The sequence below is a fragment of the Symphalangus syndactylus genome, chromosome 1 (assembly GCF_028878055.3).
Source record: "Symphalangus syndactylus isolate Jambi chromosome 1, NHGRI_mSymSyn1-v2.1_pri, whole genome shotgun sequence".
Classification (NCBI taxonomy): Eukaryota; Metazoa; Chordata; class Mammalia; order Primates; family Hylobatidae; genus Symphalangus; species Symphalangus syndactylus.
In genome coordinates this window covers 153,160,782-153,180,335 of record NC_072423.2, presented here as the reverse complement: position 1 = coordinate 153,180,335, position 19,554 = coordinate 153,160,782, and the positions used below count along the sequence as shown (strand labels likewise).

Here is a 19,554-nt window from a genome sequence, read left to right as displayed (position 1 = left end):
ACATAGAGAACTCTTTTGAAGAGCTAGTGTTTTGAGATAAGACTTGTGTTTTTATTTTTGCATCTGAAGACTCCTGAATTATCAAACACCAGAAAAGCGCAAACACAAAATAACTTGCTGAAAGGACTGTATTTGAGATGAGGAAACAAAGTTGATGGCAAAGTATAGGACACACAACAGTTTCCTTCTAGGTCATAAAGCAAATTATGAATACATTTCTCTCTGTTCTCATCCCTCAGAGGCAGCAGAATCTGTGGTTAACACCTGCGACAGTGCAGGTCCCATGGGAATATTCTGTTGAAAAACAGGACCTTCTGCAATGGCAAGTGAAACTCCTTGCTGAGCCTGGGGACAGAGAGAGAGAGAGCATCAGAAATTGAGTACCAGGGTCAGCAGCGGGCAGTAAAGAGAATCTTCGGGAAGTTGCATGCTTGCCGACATGTAATGCTGGCAGCATTATAGCCAATAGCATGATTGCACCATCAATAGATACACAGAGCAGTGTTGGTCACACACAGGATTAGAGACCCATTCTGATATGCTGCACTTATCTGCTCCTGCCATGTCACACACACACATCTGAATGCACCCATATGTCTGTCTCCAGTTTCCAACGGTTCCTATAAAAGTCAGATTAAAAAACATGCCTTTAGCAGCTGGATGTGGTGGCTTATGCCTGTAATCCCAGCACTTTGGGAGGCCAAGATGGGTGTATCACAAGGTCAGGAGTTCAAGACTAGCCTGGCCAAGATGGTGAAACCCCGTTTCTACTAAAAAAAAAAATACAAAATTTAGCGAGGCTTGGTGGCTGGTGCCTGTAATCTTGGTGACTTGGGAGGCTGAGGCAGAGAATTGCTTGAACCCAGGAGGCAGAGGTTGCAGTGAGCTGAGATAGTGACACTGCACTCCAGCCTGGGCGACAGAGAGAGACTCCATCAAACAAAACAAAGCAAAGCAAAGCAAAACAAAACATTCCTTTAAAATTAGGCTCTCTTCCTTGAAGTAGACACTCCTCAATACATTTCTACGTAGCAAAAAATTAGAAAATTTCATAGACTTATCATAGAATTAAAAAATCTTTAGAGAAAAGTCATGCCTTGAATATCACTGATTCCTCCTTTTCAGTACAAACATAAAGTAATTGAGGCCTGGGCAGGCGATCACCTAAGAGAAAGGGCCAGCTGTTGGATCTAATTCTAGAGGTGCTTGGTTTTCCTCTCTACACTCCTAGCTCTGCAATGCTGGTGTCTCTTACCCAAAGCTCTAAGACTTGAGTTTGCATCCCCTGCAAAGGAGATGGCAAAGTCCTGGTCATCTGCCCCACGCTGCTCCTGGGCGTCAGCCTCGTAAGCTCTGGCCTGGAGTGGCTCATCCTCGGCTTGGAGTGGCTCAGCCTTGGCCTGGAGGGCCACGAGGAGAACAGCAGCAAGGAGGGTGAGGGTTCTCATAGCTAGGGTCACTGGAGGAGAGAGAGCAGGAGGAGATGTGTGGGGAGTGAGGAGCAGCCTTGATTTATAGGTCTGCTGGGAGAAGGCTCAGGGGCAGATGTTGCGGTGAGTCGGGGTCTGCATGGGATTGGGGAGCAGAAGAGCTACCCTTGCCCTCCAGGTCCCTTTGATGCTCCTTTGTTCTCCAAGCTTCATTGTAGTGTGAGGCTGTTTAATGAGTGTCTGTTCTGGTCCCAGCTGATAGTGATGATAAGAACAGTGTTACATTTTCCTGTTTTCCATCTGCTGGAATATTTACTTCTTGATATTCAAAAAAGAAAAGAACAGTGCTTTCACTGAATAATTTCAGGAATCAAATGCCTCTTATTTTCTGAAGGTGGGACTGGCCACTCTCTGGAGGTCTAGACCTTGAGGCCAGAGCTGGAGCCCACTAGAGTGGAGAGTTAATTCATTGCAGGATTCAGGGGGCATTTCCGCCCTCATGAAGGAGGCTTTGAGATTATGGGGTGAGTAGGCTCTTGTGGGGCACAGTGTGGAGAAGATAATGACCTTATCAGCCTATAAGGGAAAAGAACTCAGTGGGATACTAGGTAAAGAGTTAATAAAACTAAAGCCAAAAGATTTAGTTCAAGAAACCAATGTGATCTGAATGTATCGAGTAAAATATGTACTAGATATTTCTCTCCACTTTGAGAAATATCGAAACAACTGACATGCCCACAATCCCCCTCTGAAATTTTATTTTATTTTTAATTTTAGAAAGTGTTAAATCACCCACAAGGACCATTCTGAGGGTAAAAGGAGTAATGAGCCTCCATCCTTGCCCCAGCCCTGCAGCTCTGCTCCAGGAAATCTCCACTTAAAAATTAAACACATTGGCTTGCACTTTGTTTTTTTCCCCCAATGCTGTAATTTGAATACTTTGTAGCTCAAAACATATAGAACTCTACCATTATTTTCATAGTCTCTTGTTTCTGGTCTTCTATTCAGGTGTTTTATCCATTTTGAGTTAAGTTTTGTATATGGCAAAAGAGAAGGGTCCAGTTTTATTGTTTTGCATGTGGAAATTGTATTCCCACCACCATTTATTGAAGAGACTCTCCTGTCCCCAATGTGGCTTCTTGATGCCCTTGTCAAAAGTTACTTCACCATATGTGTTTGGATTTATTTCTGGACTCTCAATTTTATTTTGCTGGTATGTGTCTGGTTTTATGCCAATACCATATTGTTTTGATTACTATAGCTTTGTAATATAATTTAAAACGAGGAATCGTGATGTCTTCAACTTTGGTTTTTTTTTTTTAATCAGAATTGTTTTGTCTATTTGGGTTCTTTCACCATTTCATACAAATTTTAGGAATTTTTTTTTATTTCTGTGAAGAATGCCATGTGGATTTTGATAGGAATCGTGCTGAATCTGTATTTTGTTTTGTTTGGGATAGACATTTTAACAATCTTAATTCTTCCAATTTCCAGCCCAGGATATCTTTCCATTTATTTTTACATTCTTTAATTTCTTTCACTACTTTTTTTTCCATTTTCAGTATGTAGATCCTTCGCCTCCTTGTTTCTTCCTAGGTGTTTTATTTTTTGATGCTATTGTAAATGGAATTGTTTTCTTGATTTTTGTTTCAGCTTCGTTAGGGAATCTTTGCACATTTAAAAAGTGCATTTGTTTTGTATTTATTTGAATTTTGCCTTCATTTACCCAGTAGGAGATGACCATTTAACTAAGATATAAATTTCTAATTGAACTTTCCCTCTCCAACCCGAACTGTAATTGTCCATTGTGAGTTATAGCTGTCTATGCCTCTTTCCCCAGCAGTTCAGGGGAAAGACAATAACTACTCTATCACCTGGAAATCCTGCCGTGGCGCTGTTGCTCACATACCCTGATCCAGCCAAGAGAACAGGGTAGTTCTGTAAACAAGTGATCTAATTTGTCTCGACTTAAAGGAGCATTTTGGAATTGTATGCTCTATCTTTGGAAACTAAGAAGTATTCCCAGCCTATTTTAGTTGAAATAGAAGATAACGCAGACCAATCCCCATGGCCATTGGTAAATATGTAGACAGATGGGGTGCAGGAAGTCTTATCAGGATCCATATCACAGGTTGTAAAGTCACCACAGGCACCACGCCAGCGGTCGGTCGGAACGCCTGGAAGTAAACAGAACTTCTAGATCTGTAGAACATCAAAGGGTGTCAGGGAAAAGGGAACTTCACGTAGTTCCTTTCCCTCTCTCTACTTACCTTCCTGCCCCTAGGGTCACATACATGCAAATACTGAAGCACAAGCTCTGTTTTGAAGAGCTCATTACTCCAGGATCCAGCTTTCAATGATCATGCACAAAATCGAGGCAGGTATATCTCCCGCTTGTTTAGCCATCTGGCTCCTGCAAGAGAACTAACCTCCCTACCGTGACCCGCAGTCACGAGGACCTCATCTCTGCTAACTGCCTTTCTTGAGTTCACCCCACCCCACTCCCACATGGAAGCCCTAATAAGAAGCGAGCATCTTGGAGATGCCACCGAGATGAAGTTGACTTAGGCCAAGGGCTGTCTCTCGTCTCCTCAGTGGCTCCAGCATGCCTCCACACTGTGATGTCCTCACACATCAGACGCTGACCTAGCAGAGCCCACACTATCTTCCAGTAAAGAAGAACCTGCCCTAACAGAGAATTGGGCGCAGTGCACTGCAGTAGCACGTTAAGGACAGCAGGTGGCACTCCTGCCCTTAAATGGTAATTTACCCAAGAGGGACTTCAAAAGGGACCCCTGTAAAGTGCTGTTCAGCAAACACATTGCTTTCTTCTGCACCCTAAAGTGTACATATTACAACATTAGTTCAGAGGGTACAGAATACACTGCTGCTGGCTCCGTGTCAGCGGTAGCTGCTGGCCCTGGAAGGCTGGCCTGCCCCGTCTCTAACCTAGTGTCGTAATGTCGTTCCCCCTCGTGCTGGCTGTGGTGCTGAGGATCTGAGTCTGGGGGCCTCTGCCCTTTCTCCTGGGTGGCAATGCTCCTGTCCCTGCCTCCTTCCCAGTCTGTGGTGGGGACTCGACGGCCAGGGCCGGTCAGGTTCTCAGTCTGTGCTGACGTCTCACCTGGGCCTTGCATCTGTCTCCCCCAGGTGGCTCCCAAACCCTAATTAGAACAGAGTGAGTCTGTGTCTTGTGGTCCCTTTCACCTTTCTTTCTGGGCTGCACAAGAACCTTGGCAGAACTCAGTGGTTTAAGCAAAAAATGGTGCTACATCTAAAAGTCTTTGCAACACTTTCACTTCCACCCCCACTCACCCCGCGCTCAGCACAGTGTCCTGGACTTGCCACCAGCGTCAACTCTGAGTGTAGACACAACTGAAACTGTTCCTTCATGCACATGCAGTTAAACTTTCAGACACTCAACAAGAGCCTTGACACCCTCAAGCTGGGGTAAATATCCTGGGGAAGCTGTGCGTGGGGGTGCAGGTGTGGGTGTGAGAGGAGAGAGGACTTTGGCAGCAGCAAGGATATTCCCACACTCCCTGAGGCTGTCTGGTGACCCCAGCAGACACAGTGAGTGTGGACTTTGGGCAGGGCCCTGGGACATGGTTTTGACCCCGTGTGGAAGGGCAGTTGTGGAACACAGTGTGCATGTTAGCGTGGGGTAGGGCGGGGGCTGCATGGGGGTGAACTCTGAGAACTGTCCATCTCTCAGCTCCTGAGAGTGCACCGCCCTGTCCTTCCCCTCAGCCTTTTGTCCACCTCCCTGCAGGGAGGGTCCTGGTGCTGCCTGTGCCACACAGCAACTCCCGGGCCTGCAGATCCAGCAGGGACAGGCAGGAGCTCCAAGTCACCTGCTGTTTGTCCGCCTTTCCCAGCTGCCTCTCACAAACTGTCTACGTGTCTAGTGTTGTTGCCTGCAGCAATTTTTACAAATGACTATGAAAGAATAACTTTCTTGTGCTGTTTTAAAATGTGATCCCAATTCTTGGACTCTTCTCCCCCAGAAAGGGAGGTTTACTTCTTTCCTGTTGGATCTACGTAGGGTGACATCTTCACCAACAGAATGCACCTGACTTAGCACCATGCCGTTTGCTGGGTCCAGGTGCTAAGAAACTGGTATTTTTCACTTTCACTGTCTTGGATGGCGCTGCAGTCTGAATATTTTTGTCCCTCTGAAATTCCTATATTGAAATATTAAACCACCAGGTGACAGCACTAACACGTGGTGCCTTTGGGTAGGCAGGAGGTCCGGAGGGCACCCCGTGAATAGGACTAGTGCCCTTATAGAAGAGACCCCAGAGAGCTCCTTCATTCCTTCCATCAGGTGAGGACACAGTGAGGAGGTGCCATCCATGAATGAAAAAGCTGATCCTCAGCAGACACCAAGTCTGCTGCCACCTTGATTTGGACTTCTCAACCTCTAGAGCACTGAAAAATATATCTGTTGTTCTTAAGCAACTCAGTTTATGGCCTTTTTTAAAAATAGCAGCTCAAATGGACTAAGAGGGCTGGTCACTTGGGGGCCCAGACACCGTGCTTTGAGGAAGCCTCAGCCTCGCACAGGAAGGTGAACTGAGGGCACTTGCAAGGGTGAGCTAGAGAACACAGAACAGCCAGCTTTCTGGGAAAAACCAAAACCCTGATTTACAGTGTTTGTAAATTTCTGTGGTTAGAATCCTCCCAGCTCTGGACAGTTTAAAAAATGTCACACAAACCACCTCTCTCATGAGCCGGTGTGATCTGGCCCCGGCACATCACAAGGTCCCATCTCTCAGCCCTGTGAGAGCTCCTAGCTGAACCAGCACTGTCTGCCACCTGTGTGCGAGTGTCTCAGCCCTGAGCTCTTCAGATCCCAGCAGAACCTCTCCTCTGATGCCCGTGGAAGGAGCCAGGCCCAAATTGCCAAGGTATGAGTGAAGACCTGATTGTGCTGTTTCAATCCACTATGTTTGGGACATCTTTTCACACAGCAGTAGATGAACAGAGGGCATTTTCACAGTCTTGGTGAGAAGTTGCACTTGTGCATTTTTGCGTGTGTAAACTTCTGCTTCTCTATAATATTGGTGAAGTAGGACTGAATCCTGTCACCTTATTCCCAAAGTGTCACAAAGAGCCCATGGTGGTGGGAGCACAAGATTGTGGACTGTTTGGAGTGACGAAAGAACCTCTCACCCATTCTTAGTTTAAATTCTTCCTGCTGGGAGCAGCGGTGGTGTGGGAGCCAGGTGGAGTCTCAACCTCTGCCCTCAGTAACAGACTCAGAGGAGGCCACAGGACTCGGGAGTTGGCTGGAACAACAGGGAAAGAAGTAGGGATTTTCTCTAGGAGATTAGCTACGAAGGGCACAGAGAGATGACCATGAATGACATGGCTGTCACCTGGGGAGAGATCCCAAAGTAAGATCAAGAGAAACAAAGGGGAAAAAAGGTGAAGACAACAAAGTAACTCATGCTTTGAGTCCTTGGACCAAGCATTTCCTAAAGCCAGAATTCCTAGGTGTGGGAGTGAAAATGTTGACTCAGGGCCGGGCAAGGTAGCTCAGCTTGCAGTCTCAGCACTCTGGGGGGCTGAAGAGGAAGAATTGCTTAAGGCCAGGATTTTGAGACCAGCTTGGGCAACATAGCAAGACCCCTGCCTCTTAAAAGACATGGTGACTCAGCTTGACATGATTTCTAACGTTTTACTCCAAGAAGCCACTAAGACGCCTGAAAAGGATTAAAAATACCAAACTCGGAGAGCCTGAGGCAAAGATGGTGCAGTGCACAAGGACAGGAGATGACAGCGGATGACAAGTGTCCTGGGGCAGCTTGAGAGCAGATGACAGATGTCCCAGGAGCAGCTTGGGTATCAGGCTCCCTGGTGATTCCCATGCACAGCCCCGGGGAGAACAGCCTTGTTGATGCTGATCAGCAGGGAAGGAGGGAGGGCTACGTGAGAGGGTGGAAGGATAGCGGGTGAGTCAGGGATGGGGAGCTTCGTAGTTGATGTTCAGAAACGGAGGAATTCCAGGTGGTGGCAGGAGCTAGTGGGTGGTCATGGGGTGGAGGGCTGGGACAAAGAGGGGGTGGGGTCACTGTCATCCAGGAGGACAAAGCACTGAGAGGCTGGGAGGGTGACCGGCCAGGTAACATTATAGCGAAAGACCGTTTCCCATAATCTTAAGTTTCTTAGTGAGTTGAGTGGCTTTGAGCAGCAAAGGGAAAAAGTACATAGGTTTAGGAAAGAGAGTAAGTAGTTATCTGATGTCTTCTGTTCTGGTCCTGCTTGTGAGAAGAGTTCAAGTTCTCAAACAGACAAACAGAAAAGAAAAAAATGCCAATGTCTTGTATTAAAAAAAATTCACCAGGCTTTTAAGAAATGTCAAGGAAGTGTTTATTGAAAACTGTTGAAATAGGAGTCAAAACGCTGCAATCGGGTGAGCCGTTGAACTCAACTGTCCTGAAGCCCAAGGCAGGAATATGTAGGCCTTAGGTTAAGCTAGTGGAAAAGTTCTGGTGGTTATTGGTGGGGAAGTTGAGCAGTGTGATTGGGCAATCTGTGTTTGCTAATTTATTAGGAGATAGGCTCCTATCTTCCCACAGAGACAAGGCTGCTATCCCCTTGGGTAATTACATTTATAGGGATGAGGCATCTGACTTACTCTTTATTGTTCTACCACTCGAGTGATTCAAGGTAGAAAACGTCTGTACGTCATCAGTAAACATAGAGTGTATCCAAATGAATGTTTCTGGGTCTCTCTTGAGGCAGAGCAAGTTGCCCTGGTTGTTTGGAGACCCTGACACCTCTCCCTGCATTCTCTGTCCCTAGAGTTTGCAGCTGTCATCGCCCACCCTAGACTGCAGTAGCAGAAGCCGCATGTGGTGCTCCCAGTGTGCCTTTATCCACACAGAGGAGCATGGATGTTCCGTCCTGGTCCGGCCCTTTCCCTTGGATTGATGGATGCTTCTCAGCACATCAACCTGAATTCTACTCCATCCTTCTCTGTTGCAACAGCAATTCCTCTTAATTCAATGGAGGTTGACCTCCTCCTGCACAGCTCTTGCCCTCATTCTATGTTCTCTACCTAATTTTCTGCTTTAATCATTCTTTTAACCTATTGAAAGTTTACAAATCTTTACGTTTCAGTTTAAAATTCACCATGAAATCTCTCCTTGGCATTCCAAGACAGAATGGTCTTTTCCTTCTTCCAAAAGTCCTAATGCTTCGTTAAACCACATTTTACCCATCATAGTCTCCTATATTTTTGTCTTTTTAACTAGTTTTAATTAGTTTTTTTTAAGGAATGCTGTCACATGGACTAGACACATGGGCTGCTTTACCTCTGTAGGATTCAGTATCTTTTTTGTAAGCTGTTTAGGAAAAACAATGCAATTTTGTATCAATATAAATTTTGAGTACAATTAATTCATTTAGTTGAAATTAATTTATTGATCATGTGCAATGTATTAGGTGGTCATCTATGCACTGTGATAAGATGATGAGGAAAACATGCAGCTTTCCTCCCAGTGCTGGGAGACAAATGCTCCAGAGAGTAAATGAAATGCTCTGATGTGAGATAGCTTACAATTCTACAATTAAAAATAAAGAGAAGAGGGGGATAGAGGTCGCCAGGGGGAACTAGTTGCAATTTAAAATTAAGAAATCAGCAAAGCCCTCAGTGACAAAGGGAAGTTCTAGCAGAGACCCCAGGATCTAGGGCGCAAGCCAGGTGGACTTCTGGGAAGTGCAGAAACCGCGTGATGGAGTCAGCCTGACTCAGTGGACGGTTAGGAGCAATATGCAGAGTTACAGCAAGAACCGCGTGACTGCAAGTCAGTGGCGGTTACAAGAACCCAAGGAAGACCGTCTGCCTTTCACATCCTGAAACCCAAAATGTCACCTTCACCTTCGATACAAGGGGAAGACCTTGGACCATTTCTTTGTCAATCACAGACCCACTGTGTCTTCCCTGGGCCCTGTATTGGGTTCCCCAGCTGTGAAGTGTCTCAGTGGGGTGCCTGGAACCCTGAGCTGCCTCTTCAGACAGGCAGAGCCTGAGTCTGGGGCTGAGACCTGCTCAGAATCTGCGTGGGGTGGATATGGAGAACACCTGCTTCCTTCTCCTGGGCTCTGGTTGGTGTTGGTGGTCACAGCTGTGTCTTGGCCCACAGATTGCTTTGGTCAAGAATGGGGAATAATCCTACTAGAATCACTGTCCCTTTCTTTGCAAACTATAGTTTCTCTGTCACTTTTAGAAGTTTTGGGGGCATTCTATGAATGATCCTCCAGATAAGAGGAGCTAAGGCTTGAACAGAGAAGTTACTTTTTCCAGCATGTGTAGTGGATTCATAAAGTGGAACTGCTAGATCCAAAATATAAGAAATCTGTGGCTCAAGCTGGTCTTGTCCCTGGAGTTTTGTGGTCATGTCCTCATAGGCCGTTGACAAGACATCCTCAACTATTGTTAAAGTACAGTGGGTTTCTAGGGTAGGGACAGAGAAGAGAGATAGGAAGAAGGGTCACATCACACCCCAGCAAGATGTCAGCCTGGCCCTCAGGGACACCGGGGTTAGGCAGCGACCCTGTCTTCTTGGAGGGGAGGAGGAAGACAGGCTCAGGAAGGTACAGACCCCACGTGTGCTGTGCCTGGTGGGGAGGCTGCAGTTGGAGGCCGGACAGCAGGGGGCGCTGTGGCCTTCCCGGCAAATGCTCTGAGCATCTCAGAGGGCGCTTCTGGTTCATTCCCTTTCCCTAGACCTGGTTTCTTGCTCACTCACTGATGTGCAGGATGTTCTGGTTATCAGAGCCTCAGCCTGCTGCAACAACAGGAATGTAAGATTTCTGGTGAAGCTGTATTTTCCAAGCAGAATTAGGTTCTCAGCGGCTTTAAGGCAACCCAAGAGAGTGCATGTTGCAAAGTGCAGGGGAGCATTTGTGCGTGTGAGTTTTCTGGGTGTGAAGACAACTTTATGGGTGTGAAATCCAGGTCTTAGTAGACGTGGCTGGAGGGTGCCCTTAATGAGGACATCCCGGTGTGGGCTGCTGTGCTTTCTGTTCCATGCATCCCGCCTTTGCTAACAACCGATTTCCCTCTTAATGAAAGTTGTTTCAGTGGATCTCCTGTAACCCTAGGTCTTAAAAGGCAAATGTGTGACCTGAACACATTCGATAAAACTCCAATATTTTGACACAGAGGATGGTGGTTTTTCCTGAGAAGTAGTGAGGTTGTGAGTAGCTAAACTGGAAGCTGACATTGATTCTTTTGCCTAGCATGTGAGAATTGTTTTTGAGAGTGAATGCATTCAAAATGAGGCACAATGAAAAGACAGAGCAGTGGATGGTGAGATCAGTGGCATCATTTGTGCCTTCGTTTCAATTTGTGTCTGAAGCCATGTCTCCTCCTTAAAAAGTCTACATTTTGAAACTTTAATTTGTTGCAAAATATTGATGTAGGATTCTGGCAGTTGCTTTCTAGTGTCTTGACACAGACACATATCAAACTTTAAAGAGGTGTAAACAAAGAAGTCTTGTTATGAGATATTTATTTAGGATCAAGAAAGATGTTAAGGACAAAGTATAGGAGAAACAACCGTTTCCTGTAGCTCTGAAAGCAAATTGTGAGCTCATTTTTCTCTATTCTGCAAGTTCACCTGCAGAAGCATGTGAAGCTCACACCACCGATAATGACATTCCCAGCACGACATTCTCTTGGACAGCAGAACGTTAATCTACAAGCGTGCAGTGCAGCAGTATGTGAAGCTCATACCGCCGATGACGCAGTTCCCAACACGAAGTTCTGTTCGCTGGCAGAATACTAATCTGCAAGAGCAGACCATGCCCCTTGTTGAGCCTGGGAACACAGAGAGAGCATGAGAAATTGAGCACCAAGGTCAGCAGTGGGTGGTAAAGGGAAACTGGGAGAAGTCACATGCTGGCTGACAGGTGATGTTGGCTGCCTTAGGGCCGGTAGCGTGAACAACCTCAGTCAATAGGAATAAATACACAGAGCAGTGCTGGTCACACAGGATTTGAGACTCATTCTCATTTGCTCTCATTTCTGTGCTTCTGCCCCATCACACACACACACACCTGAACATACTCTTAAGCCCATCTCCAGTTTTTAAAAGTTCCTCTATAGGCAGAATAAAATATTCTCCCTATAATATCTACTTGTTTAGATCCAGAAAGAACTAGTCAATGTGTCTCTGCATATCTTAACCCTAGAGAATTTTATAGACATATCTTGGAATCAAGTCTTTGGAGAAAGAAGACTACTTACATTTGGTTGTCTCTCTGTTCAGTTTGGAGATAAGAAAATCAAGGCCCAGAGATGCTAAGTAGAGCCACCTAAGTGACATCCACCATTGAGACGTGATTCCAGAGCCCGTCCCCCATCCGTCCCTCTAGACTCTGTAGCTTTTTTGTGCTGGCCTCTCTCACCTGAAACCTGAAGAGCAGAGCTTTTATCCCATGCAAAGGAAATAGATATGTCCTGGTCATCCGCCCCACGCTGCTCCTGGCCGGCAGCCTCATCGCCTCTTGCCTGGAGTGGGCCTGCCCGGGCCTGGAGGGCTACGAAGAGAATGGCAGCGAGGAGAGTGATAATCCTCATGGCTGCGGTGACCTGGAGGAGGGAGAGCAGGAGCAGCTGTGTGGGGAGGGAGAAGCCAGCTTGGGTTTGTAGCTTTGCTGGGAGAAGGCTCAGAGACAAGAAACCTTTGGCCTTCTGAGTGAGAGGAGGTGTGCATTTCGTTAGAGAGGATGCCGGCTCCTATTGGCCTTGACGTCCCTGGAATGCTCCTCTGCTCTCCCAGCTTTCTTCATAGGAAGCTCTATGTTTAGTGTCTGTGCTAGGTTGAAGTTCATGGTGATGATGAGGACCCTGGCATTTTTTCCTGTTTTCAGGAAATACCTAATATTTCCTGGTTAAATATTTAATATTCTAAAAAGAATGGAAACAGTGCTTTCATTCAATAATTTAAGAGAGCAAATGCCTCTTATTTCCTGATAATGGGCCCTATTATTCTCTTCAGGTCTAAACACTGGTGCCAGACCTGAATGCCAGTGGAGTAGAGAGTAACTCATTGCAGGCTTCAAGGTCTTTTTACCCTCATGAAGGAGTGACTGAGGTTATGGGGTGAGTAGTCTCCTGTAGGGGCCAGAGTGAAGAGGACAATGACCTTATCAGGCTACAGTGAAATGAGCTCAGTGAGAGAGAGAGAGTTGTGTAAGGTTCATGAGTTGCTATTTGCATACATGTGGTCCCTTCTCTCACAGCATGTAAAAAATCAGCTCAACATAGATGGAAGACTCAACATACACCTGAAAAGAGCTGAAACCATAAAACTACGAGAAGCACATACAAAGATAAAGCTTTTGACAGTGATGTGAGTAATGATTTCTTGGCTATGACACCAAAGACACAGGCAATAAACAAATGGGAAAATAGAGAAGCGGGGCTGCATTGAATGCTAAAGCATCTTCATAGCCAAGGAAACAATCAACTGACTGAAACGGCAACCCAGAAAGTGAGAGAAAATGTTTGCAAACCCTACGTGGTAGAAGGGGTAAATATCCGAATACATAAGGAAGTCAAACAACTCAATAGCAAAAAACAAACAACCTGATTGAAAAACAGACCTGGGACCTGCAGAGGCTTCTCTCACAATAAAATAATGTTTTAAGGAGCTATGATCATCTTTATTGGACATGTCAAGTAGGACACGTGTATTTGGAAGGAAACTTTTTGAGTTTTCCTATTGACTTAGCTGGTAGCCGTTACCCCCAGCAGCCACCAGACACCCAGATAGAAGTTCACAGCAGGGGCTCCACCCGCTGGGTCCCTCTGGGGTGGCCCTACAGTCAGAGGTCAGACTGGGGGCACAGCTTCAATACTGAAACCTCAATGTGAAAGTTTAAGTTTTGTGTTACTTACAGATCCTCAAGCTAGGCAGGGTGAGCAGAGAGGGTAGACAGCAGTCGTCTTTTCCAGGTCTTATGTAGCAAGAGCAGCCGTGCACACAGAGGAGAGGACTTCCCTATTTAACGGTCTTTTGGGATCAGGTGTCCTAATTTTTCAGGGTTACTTTCTATTGGGTTCTTTAAATAACTGTTAACAAGGGCAGTTGAGAAATTTGGCAGAAAGCTGGAGTTCAAGCAGGAGTCCACAGAGGGACCAACCCCTCGTCTACTTTGGTCAGCTCTGGCCAGGCCCAGGCAGCAACCAACTATGGATTCTTCATGACTCCTAAGACAATTGACCCCATGAAGCCTATACTGGTGGCTGAGGCCGAACTACCTGGACCGAGGGAATATTTAAAGCCACCAGGAAAGCCTGGCCTGCATATTGTTGTATACACCTTGCGAGGAGACTAGGATCAGAATGCCACCCACACACAGATGAAGATTTGGAATCTGGTCTGAACTGACCTCCCTAGGCCCGGGGGTCTAACCATAAAAGCAAATCCAAGCCATTCAGACAAGTAAGGTTGGAGAACACCTGGGTGAGGTTGAATACCGCCTGGGCTTTTGTTGCTGGATGGGGCAGGTTGGAGGCTCCCGAGGAAAGGACGCGCATATAACAGTGGTTCCCTAGAGGGGACAATCACCTTTTTGCTTGGTCTTAGATGGTTCAAGCCTAAATGATTGTCTAGGCCATCCAGGCCAAGGACTCATCAAATGATTGCGTGACACCTAATGTCTCTCAGAAGTCCCTCAGGAAGGTGGCCAAAGCTGCAGCGAGACTGGTGTTAGCTTGCGTCAACTTGTGTTGTGAGCTCAAATACCCTGTTCCCAAACCAATCCTATAGGCTTACGAGTCTCCCTACACCCACAGTTAGGAAGATGGTCACTGGGTGCATGGGATGCATAAGCTTTTCCTTGCGTGGTCCCCCCTGGGTTATTTAAGGGGGAGTCCCAGGGAGACTAGTGCACATTTTAAAAGGTACAACTCTCCACCATCCTCCTCCTCATAGTGAGGTAAACGGGATGAGGTTTCTGGAAATGAGAAAAGAATGCAGTCATTCCTGAAGGAATGAATACCTACAGTGAGGTTGCTGAACCCAGTATGCAGGCCAGGCAGCCCCTGCCGCCATGGGAGGATCGTGCACAGCGCTGGTCCAGCAGGCTGGGCGCTCAGGGCCTCCCCTGCAGCTCTGCGTGAAGGCAGCAGGCACTGGGCTGTGGAGGACTGGGGGCAGCGGCACTCTCAGTCTTAAGGAGGGAGGAGGCATCTCAAGCCTCGCTAGGGGTGGTTGCTGTTCCAGAGCAGTGAAGTCGGCTGCCCCTCTGAGGAAGCAGTGAGTTCCTGATCTGTCGCAGGCCCACCAATTTCACCTTTGGAGGAAGTGGGCACTGGACTCATTCCAGCAGAGGAAGAAATTAGGGCTATTTGGGGAACTGGGCCCCAGATGATGGTTTTAGGTTCTAGGGCATTAATAGGTGCCTGAAGGGCCCAGTGGATATGGATGTAGAGGCAAAATGAGAAGGGGCGTGTGTGCACGTGGGGAAGTTCTGGTGGTTGTGGGAATGTCCAGTGTCCTGCAAAAATGAAACCTGGACCAGCCTCCTGCACACAGAACACACTCCAATCCATAGGCATTTTCCTAGTAACGTAGGAAACTGTTATTGGCAGAGCTGGTTAGATTTGGGTGTGATACTGTAACACACAGGTCTTCCAAGTCCATATTTTTTGGCATAACTTGTAGGGCAGCCTCATGATCTGATCCAGGCCTTGTGGTTTCCTTGCAGTAGGGGGTTTAACTAATGGGTTACACTGAAGACAAATGGGGATCCCAGCAAAATACCATTCTAAGGAGTCATCTGCGGGGTCCTCAGGAAAGCATGAGCTAAAAAAGTCCAGGTACTGGACGTGAGCCAACGCCATGTCCTGGGGGTGGTGAGATCCATACCTTGCTGCAGGAAGGAGAGTAAGGTGAGTCTGGTTTGGGGATGACCTCACAGAAAATAAGAGATTCCTTGGTGTCTCTGGTTCTGGTGAGGCCACTGTTTCCCAGGACAAACCCTTGGATCAGAGCACTGTCTTCTGAGGTGATGACCTTTTGGGTAGGGGTGGCCTTCCCAGCTGGTCACTCAAGAAGAGAGAGAGTATGGGCTGGTGTTGCACAGGCCGCTGGCCTCTGTGGGACTTCATGGAAGCATTTAGTGAAAGCTTGAGTGGTGCTTTTCTTGGTCAGGGGATAGGACATTTCCATCCACAACTCATATACATCAGAGCACAGGAGTAACCCTAAGCCCATGAACATGTTCGAATCCTTTCTCTGCATGTGAGGCTCAAACCTTTCCGGCCACAGACTGACGTTGTGCTGAGGCATCATTAACTGGTTTGTATTCATGACTGGTCATGGGGAGGGCCACCTGCCTCTGACTGTGGGGGTTGCTGGTGTTTAAGCTTTAGTGCCATGGGTCCCATTCAATATCTAAGGATCGGGTTTCCTGGCTTGGATCCAGGTCAGGTGGCGTTTGGGGTTTTGCCCCTCTAGCACAGTGCCTCAACATGCCCCAGTTTTCCAGCCTGGGATTCAGTTTCTCACAATGGCTGTCCTGTTCCAGTAGCTCTCTGGGAAGCCAGGCCCCAGGTCTAAGAGCAGCCCTACAACCTTTACATACCTAAGATACCAAGCAAGGCCAACCATAGAGGGCACTGCAAGCTTTTAACTCAGGGATTTCCTCAAGGTACTTTTACATCAATATTGATTATGGGGTGGGCTTTCACCAATATTTCTTCAGAGCATTTCTCTGCCATCAACACAGGACATGGTGATGATAGTTCCATGTGGTCTTTGTCTGATGTAGTTGACATCCTCTAGTTTGATGGCTTTTTCTCCTCATTTAGTGACCCGGAGTGTGCCCTCTGTGGGCTGCAGAGAAATAATCCCCACTTCCTTCCGGGAGGAGTGAGTGGGACATATTAGCTACCTTTCAAAGCAGGAAGAACTGGAGCTTCTGCTGGAGGCTGTATGTCAAGAGCTGAGGTCTGGTGTAGCAGAAGCATCCTAGGCCTGCTCTGTGGCAGCTGCCTGGACCATCAGTCCCCAGAAGATCACAGCTCACTATCTGTGTTAGTCCATTTTCATGCTGCTCGTAAAGACATGCCCGAGAGTGGGTAATTTATACAGGAAAGAGTTTTAATGGACTCACAGTTCCACATGGCTGGGGAGGCCTCACAGTCATGGTGGAAGTCCAAGAGGAGCAAGTCACGTCTCACATGGATGGCAGCTGGCAAAGAGAGAGCTTCTGCAGGGAAACTCCCCATATAAAACCATCAGATCTTGTGAAACTTATTCAGTGCCATGAGAAAAGCATGGGAAAGACCCTTCTCCATGATTCAATTACGTCCCACCAGGTCCCTCCAACACATGGGAATTCAAGATGAGGTTTGGGTGGGGACACAGCCAAACCATATCACTGTCCATCCTCGATAGAGTCTTTAGTAAATGTTTGATGCTGAGACAGTGGACATCTTGTGATGGTACAAGTGGGTCTCATTATTGCAGAAAATGTGAGTGATGTTATCCATAAGGGAAAAAGAGCTCAACTCTTCTGTGATCACCAGGGTGGGTGCCATGGTTGGTCTGGTCCAATTGTAGAAGAGCTGGTGGCCATGGTGTTGAGAATTAAGATAGTTAAGGCTCTCAAAGGAGCTTGGTTCCCTTGATGAACCACTTGTAGGGGGACTGGAGCCTTTCCTAATTTGACTCAGTCTGTGCCCATGCCACAACTTTAATAAGTATGACTTTAGGAGGCCACTGTGTTGCTTGAGGAGGCCAGTGGCTAAGTGAGGGTCCCCTAACCCCCATGCTGAGTTGCCCACCACCACCCTGAAGTGGGAGCCCTGATCTGAATCAGTGATATCTGGTGGTTCACAAGAAGTAATAGAGCAAATGTCACAGAAAGACAGCACCTTTCTCTACCAAGAACCTTATGTTGGAAGAGTCAGTGGAAGTGCGGTAGATGTGTGTCTGCTCCTGCACAGCAGAAGGTGCTGGCAGTGATGGGAGAGGCCCAGTGAAGTCCATTTGCCACCAGCTGAAAGGGTGATGGCCCGGGAACAAGGGCTTCCTGGCCACAATTTTGCTTGCCTCTACGGTGGGAGACAGCTGTGGCATGGGGTGTCCTCTAATGTGGCTTTAGCTCTCATGATCTGAGGCTGGAGGACTCCACTCTGTCAGCACCTGAGGAATACAGAACTTCAGGGTCTGGAGTCTGTAAAAAAAAAAGAGGATCTCACCCAGGCCCTGGGAGGTGCATCTGACCCCTAACCTCCTGGGGACAGGATATCAGGAGCTGTCAGTAGGCTCAGTCCGGAGGCCAAAGATGGCAGTAGTCTCACTGTGGATGCCTCACCTTTCAAGTGGTGGAAAATAGCCTGGGCATGTTTGTTCTGAATGCATGAGGCATGAATCGCCTGTAGGAGGGCTGGAGTCTCCCCTAATTTGACCCAAACAGGTGCACGCCACAAAGGCCATTCCAGAGGCATTGGCTCCAGGGCACTCACAATACTTTGGGCACAGCCCAGGAATCTGTAAAAACATGACCCTGAGTGGGAGTTATGGCCACAGCAACCTCCCCTGCAACTGGCACCACAAGCTGTATGGGTGGGCTCTGCATACCCTCTCCTCCTATGCAGGCCCTGCTGTGATAAATGTGGGAGGTGGTTGCTGGCCAGTGGGCTCCCAGCCTGCAGGGCAGTGCTGCCTTCCCTGAGGTATGTGGACTCCCCATGTCCAACTCTTCCCGTGGCCTCATCAGGTCACCAATTTTTCAGGCAATAAGGTTGCTGCTGCTATTTCTCTCTGCTTGTAGGCAGGAGCTGAGTAACAGGGAAACCATGGCCTCAGCTTCCTGTCACTTGAAAGGACTCAGGTGCCAGGTTTGTCTTGTCCTGCAAGTGCTGTTCCCATTTTCCCAGGGAGGCATGAGTGGCTGAGCCTCTGTCAGGAGGAATCAGACATGGGGCATGGCTGGAGTCTGGGGACACAGCAGCACCAGAACCTGTCCCTCAGTTCGTGTGTCTATACGGGCATTGTGTGTAGTGGTAGCCACCATTTTAACCCGGGATAATGAGCTGCAGCTGCCAGGAAGTTTCTGCCTGCAGAAGCCCGCAGCCAGGATGGACGTGCTTTGTCCAGAGGCTCTGGGAGCCATGATTGGTGGTACTGAGGGCCTCTATATGAAACTCAGAACTTGGGACCTGGGCATGGCCTGGGAGACCACCTGCTGAGCCAGCTGCATGCTGTATCCTGCTGCGGCCCCAGTTAAGATGTGGAGGGCTTCTGGGTGATGGCATCTGTGGGCCTCTGCAGAATGGACAAGTGGGGTGTAGGTGCAGGCAGAATGTCCCAGTATGAGCAGGGTCTGCCACAAAGTGGCTGGCACCCTTATGGTGAAGACTTGGGTTTTAACTGCAAGGTGAATTTGGTGGCCCACTGAGGACCAGGTTATCTCTAGAATCCTTACAGCAGCGCTGGGCCTGAACTTTGTGTGTGTTGTGGCCCAGCCAGGTCTTGGAGGAAGCCACTAAAATGACCAGCATGGTTTTCACTTTCTTCTTCTAGGGGCTTCTGAGCAAAATGCTATCAATGTAATGCCACAAGGTACAGGGGTTCACACTGAATCACAGGGAGTCATGGGGGCACGAGTTATCGGCAGTAGCTGGCTTACTGAGACAGCCTGAGTGCAATTTGGTAAATATGTACTGGGTCCCTTCCAAAGTCAAAGCAAACACAGACTGCAACCCGTCTGTGATGGGAATGAACAGAATGCATTGGCCAAGTCTTCTGCTGCGAAATGCTGTGCCCTGGGCCTTTGTATGCCCTCTGTTAACTTGACTGTATTTGAGATCAGGGCCTTGATGGTCCTGGAGGACAATCTGGTGGCTGCTCTACTTGGATTCCATCATCAGAGAGTGGCAGGCACTATTTCCGTCTTATATTTTAGTGGAGGAGACATACAATAGGCAAAGTTATGATACACTATGCAGCCAGTGATTATTATACAGAATAAAGGATAACACTGAGGTGACCTGGAGTGCCCAGGTGACACGGTGTTGGGGGCAGGGTGCTGCCCAGTAGCGTCACCATGGCAGCCTCACTGTGGAGAGAACATTAGAGCAGAGGCCAGG

The 19,554-nt window shown here is 47.7% G+C and overlaps 2 protein-coding genes across 2 annotated transcripts; both read right to left on the bottom strand.

Moving 5' to 3' along the window:
• Positions 1 to 219: 219 nt before the first annotated feature.
• DEFA6 (defensin alpha 6) lies at positions 220 to 3,472 on the bottom strand. Its single transcript, XM_055289216.2, has 3 exons — positions 3,305 to 3,472; positions 1,256 to 1,459; positions 220 to 345 (listed from the first exon to the last, which is right to left on the bottom strand). Exons 2-3 carry the CDS (start codon positions 1,446 to 1,448, stop codon positions 236 to 238), a joined length of 303 nt encoding a protein of 100 aa, XP_055145191.1. The 5' UTR covers positions 1,449 to 1,459; positions 3,305 to 3,472; the 3' UTR covers positions 220 to 235.
• Positions 3,473 to 11,038: 7,566 nt separating this feature from the next.
• LOC129489328 (defensin alpha 4) lies at positions 11,039 to 13,410 on the bottom strand. The gene is made up of 3 exons (XM_055291743.2): positions 13,348 to 13,410; positions 11,853 to 12,036; positions 11,039 to 11,262 (listed from the first exon to the last, which is right to left on the bottom strand). Exons 2-3 carry the CDS (start codon positions 12,022 to 12,024, stop codon positions 11,141 to 11,143), a joined length of 294 nt encoding a protein of 97 aa, XP_055147718.1. The 5' UTR covers positions 12,025 to 12,036; positions 13,348 to 13,410; the 3' UTR covers positions 11,039 to 11,140.
• Between the last annotated feature and the right edge of the window lie 6,144 nt (positions 13,411 to 19,554).

Excerpts from the sequence above, each read along its gene's own strand:
- DEFA6 (XM_055289216.2), bottom strand. The coding sequence starts at position 1,448 with ATGAGAACCCTCACCCTCCTTGCTGCTGTTCTCCTCGTGGCCCTCCAG. Across the intron at positions 346-1,255 it reads CTCAAGTCTTAGAGCTTTGG|GCTCAGCAAGGAGTTTCACT; the intron begins GTAAGAGACACC and ends CTCTGTCCCCAG.
- LOC129489328 (XM_055291743.2), bottom strand. The coding sequence starts at position 12,024 with ATGAGGATTATCACTCTCCTCGCTGCCATTCTCTTCGTAGCCCTCCAG. Across the intron at positions 11,263-11,852 it reads CTCTGCTCTTCAGGTTTCAG|GCTCAACAAGGGGCATGGTC; the intron begins GTGAGAGAGGCC and ends CTGTGTTCCCAG.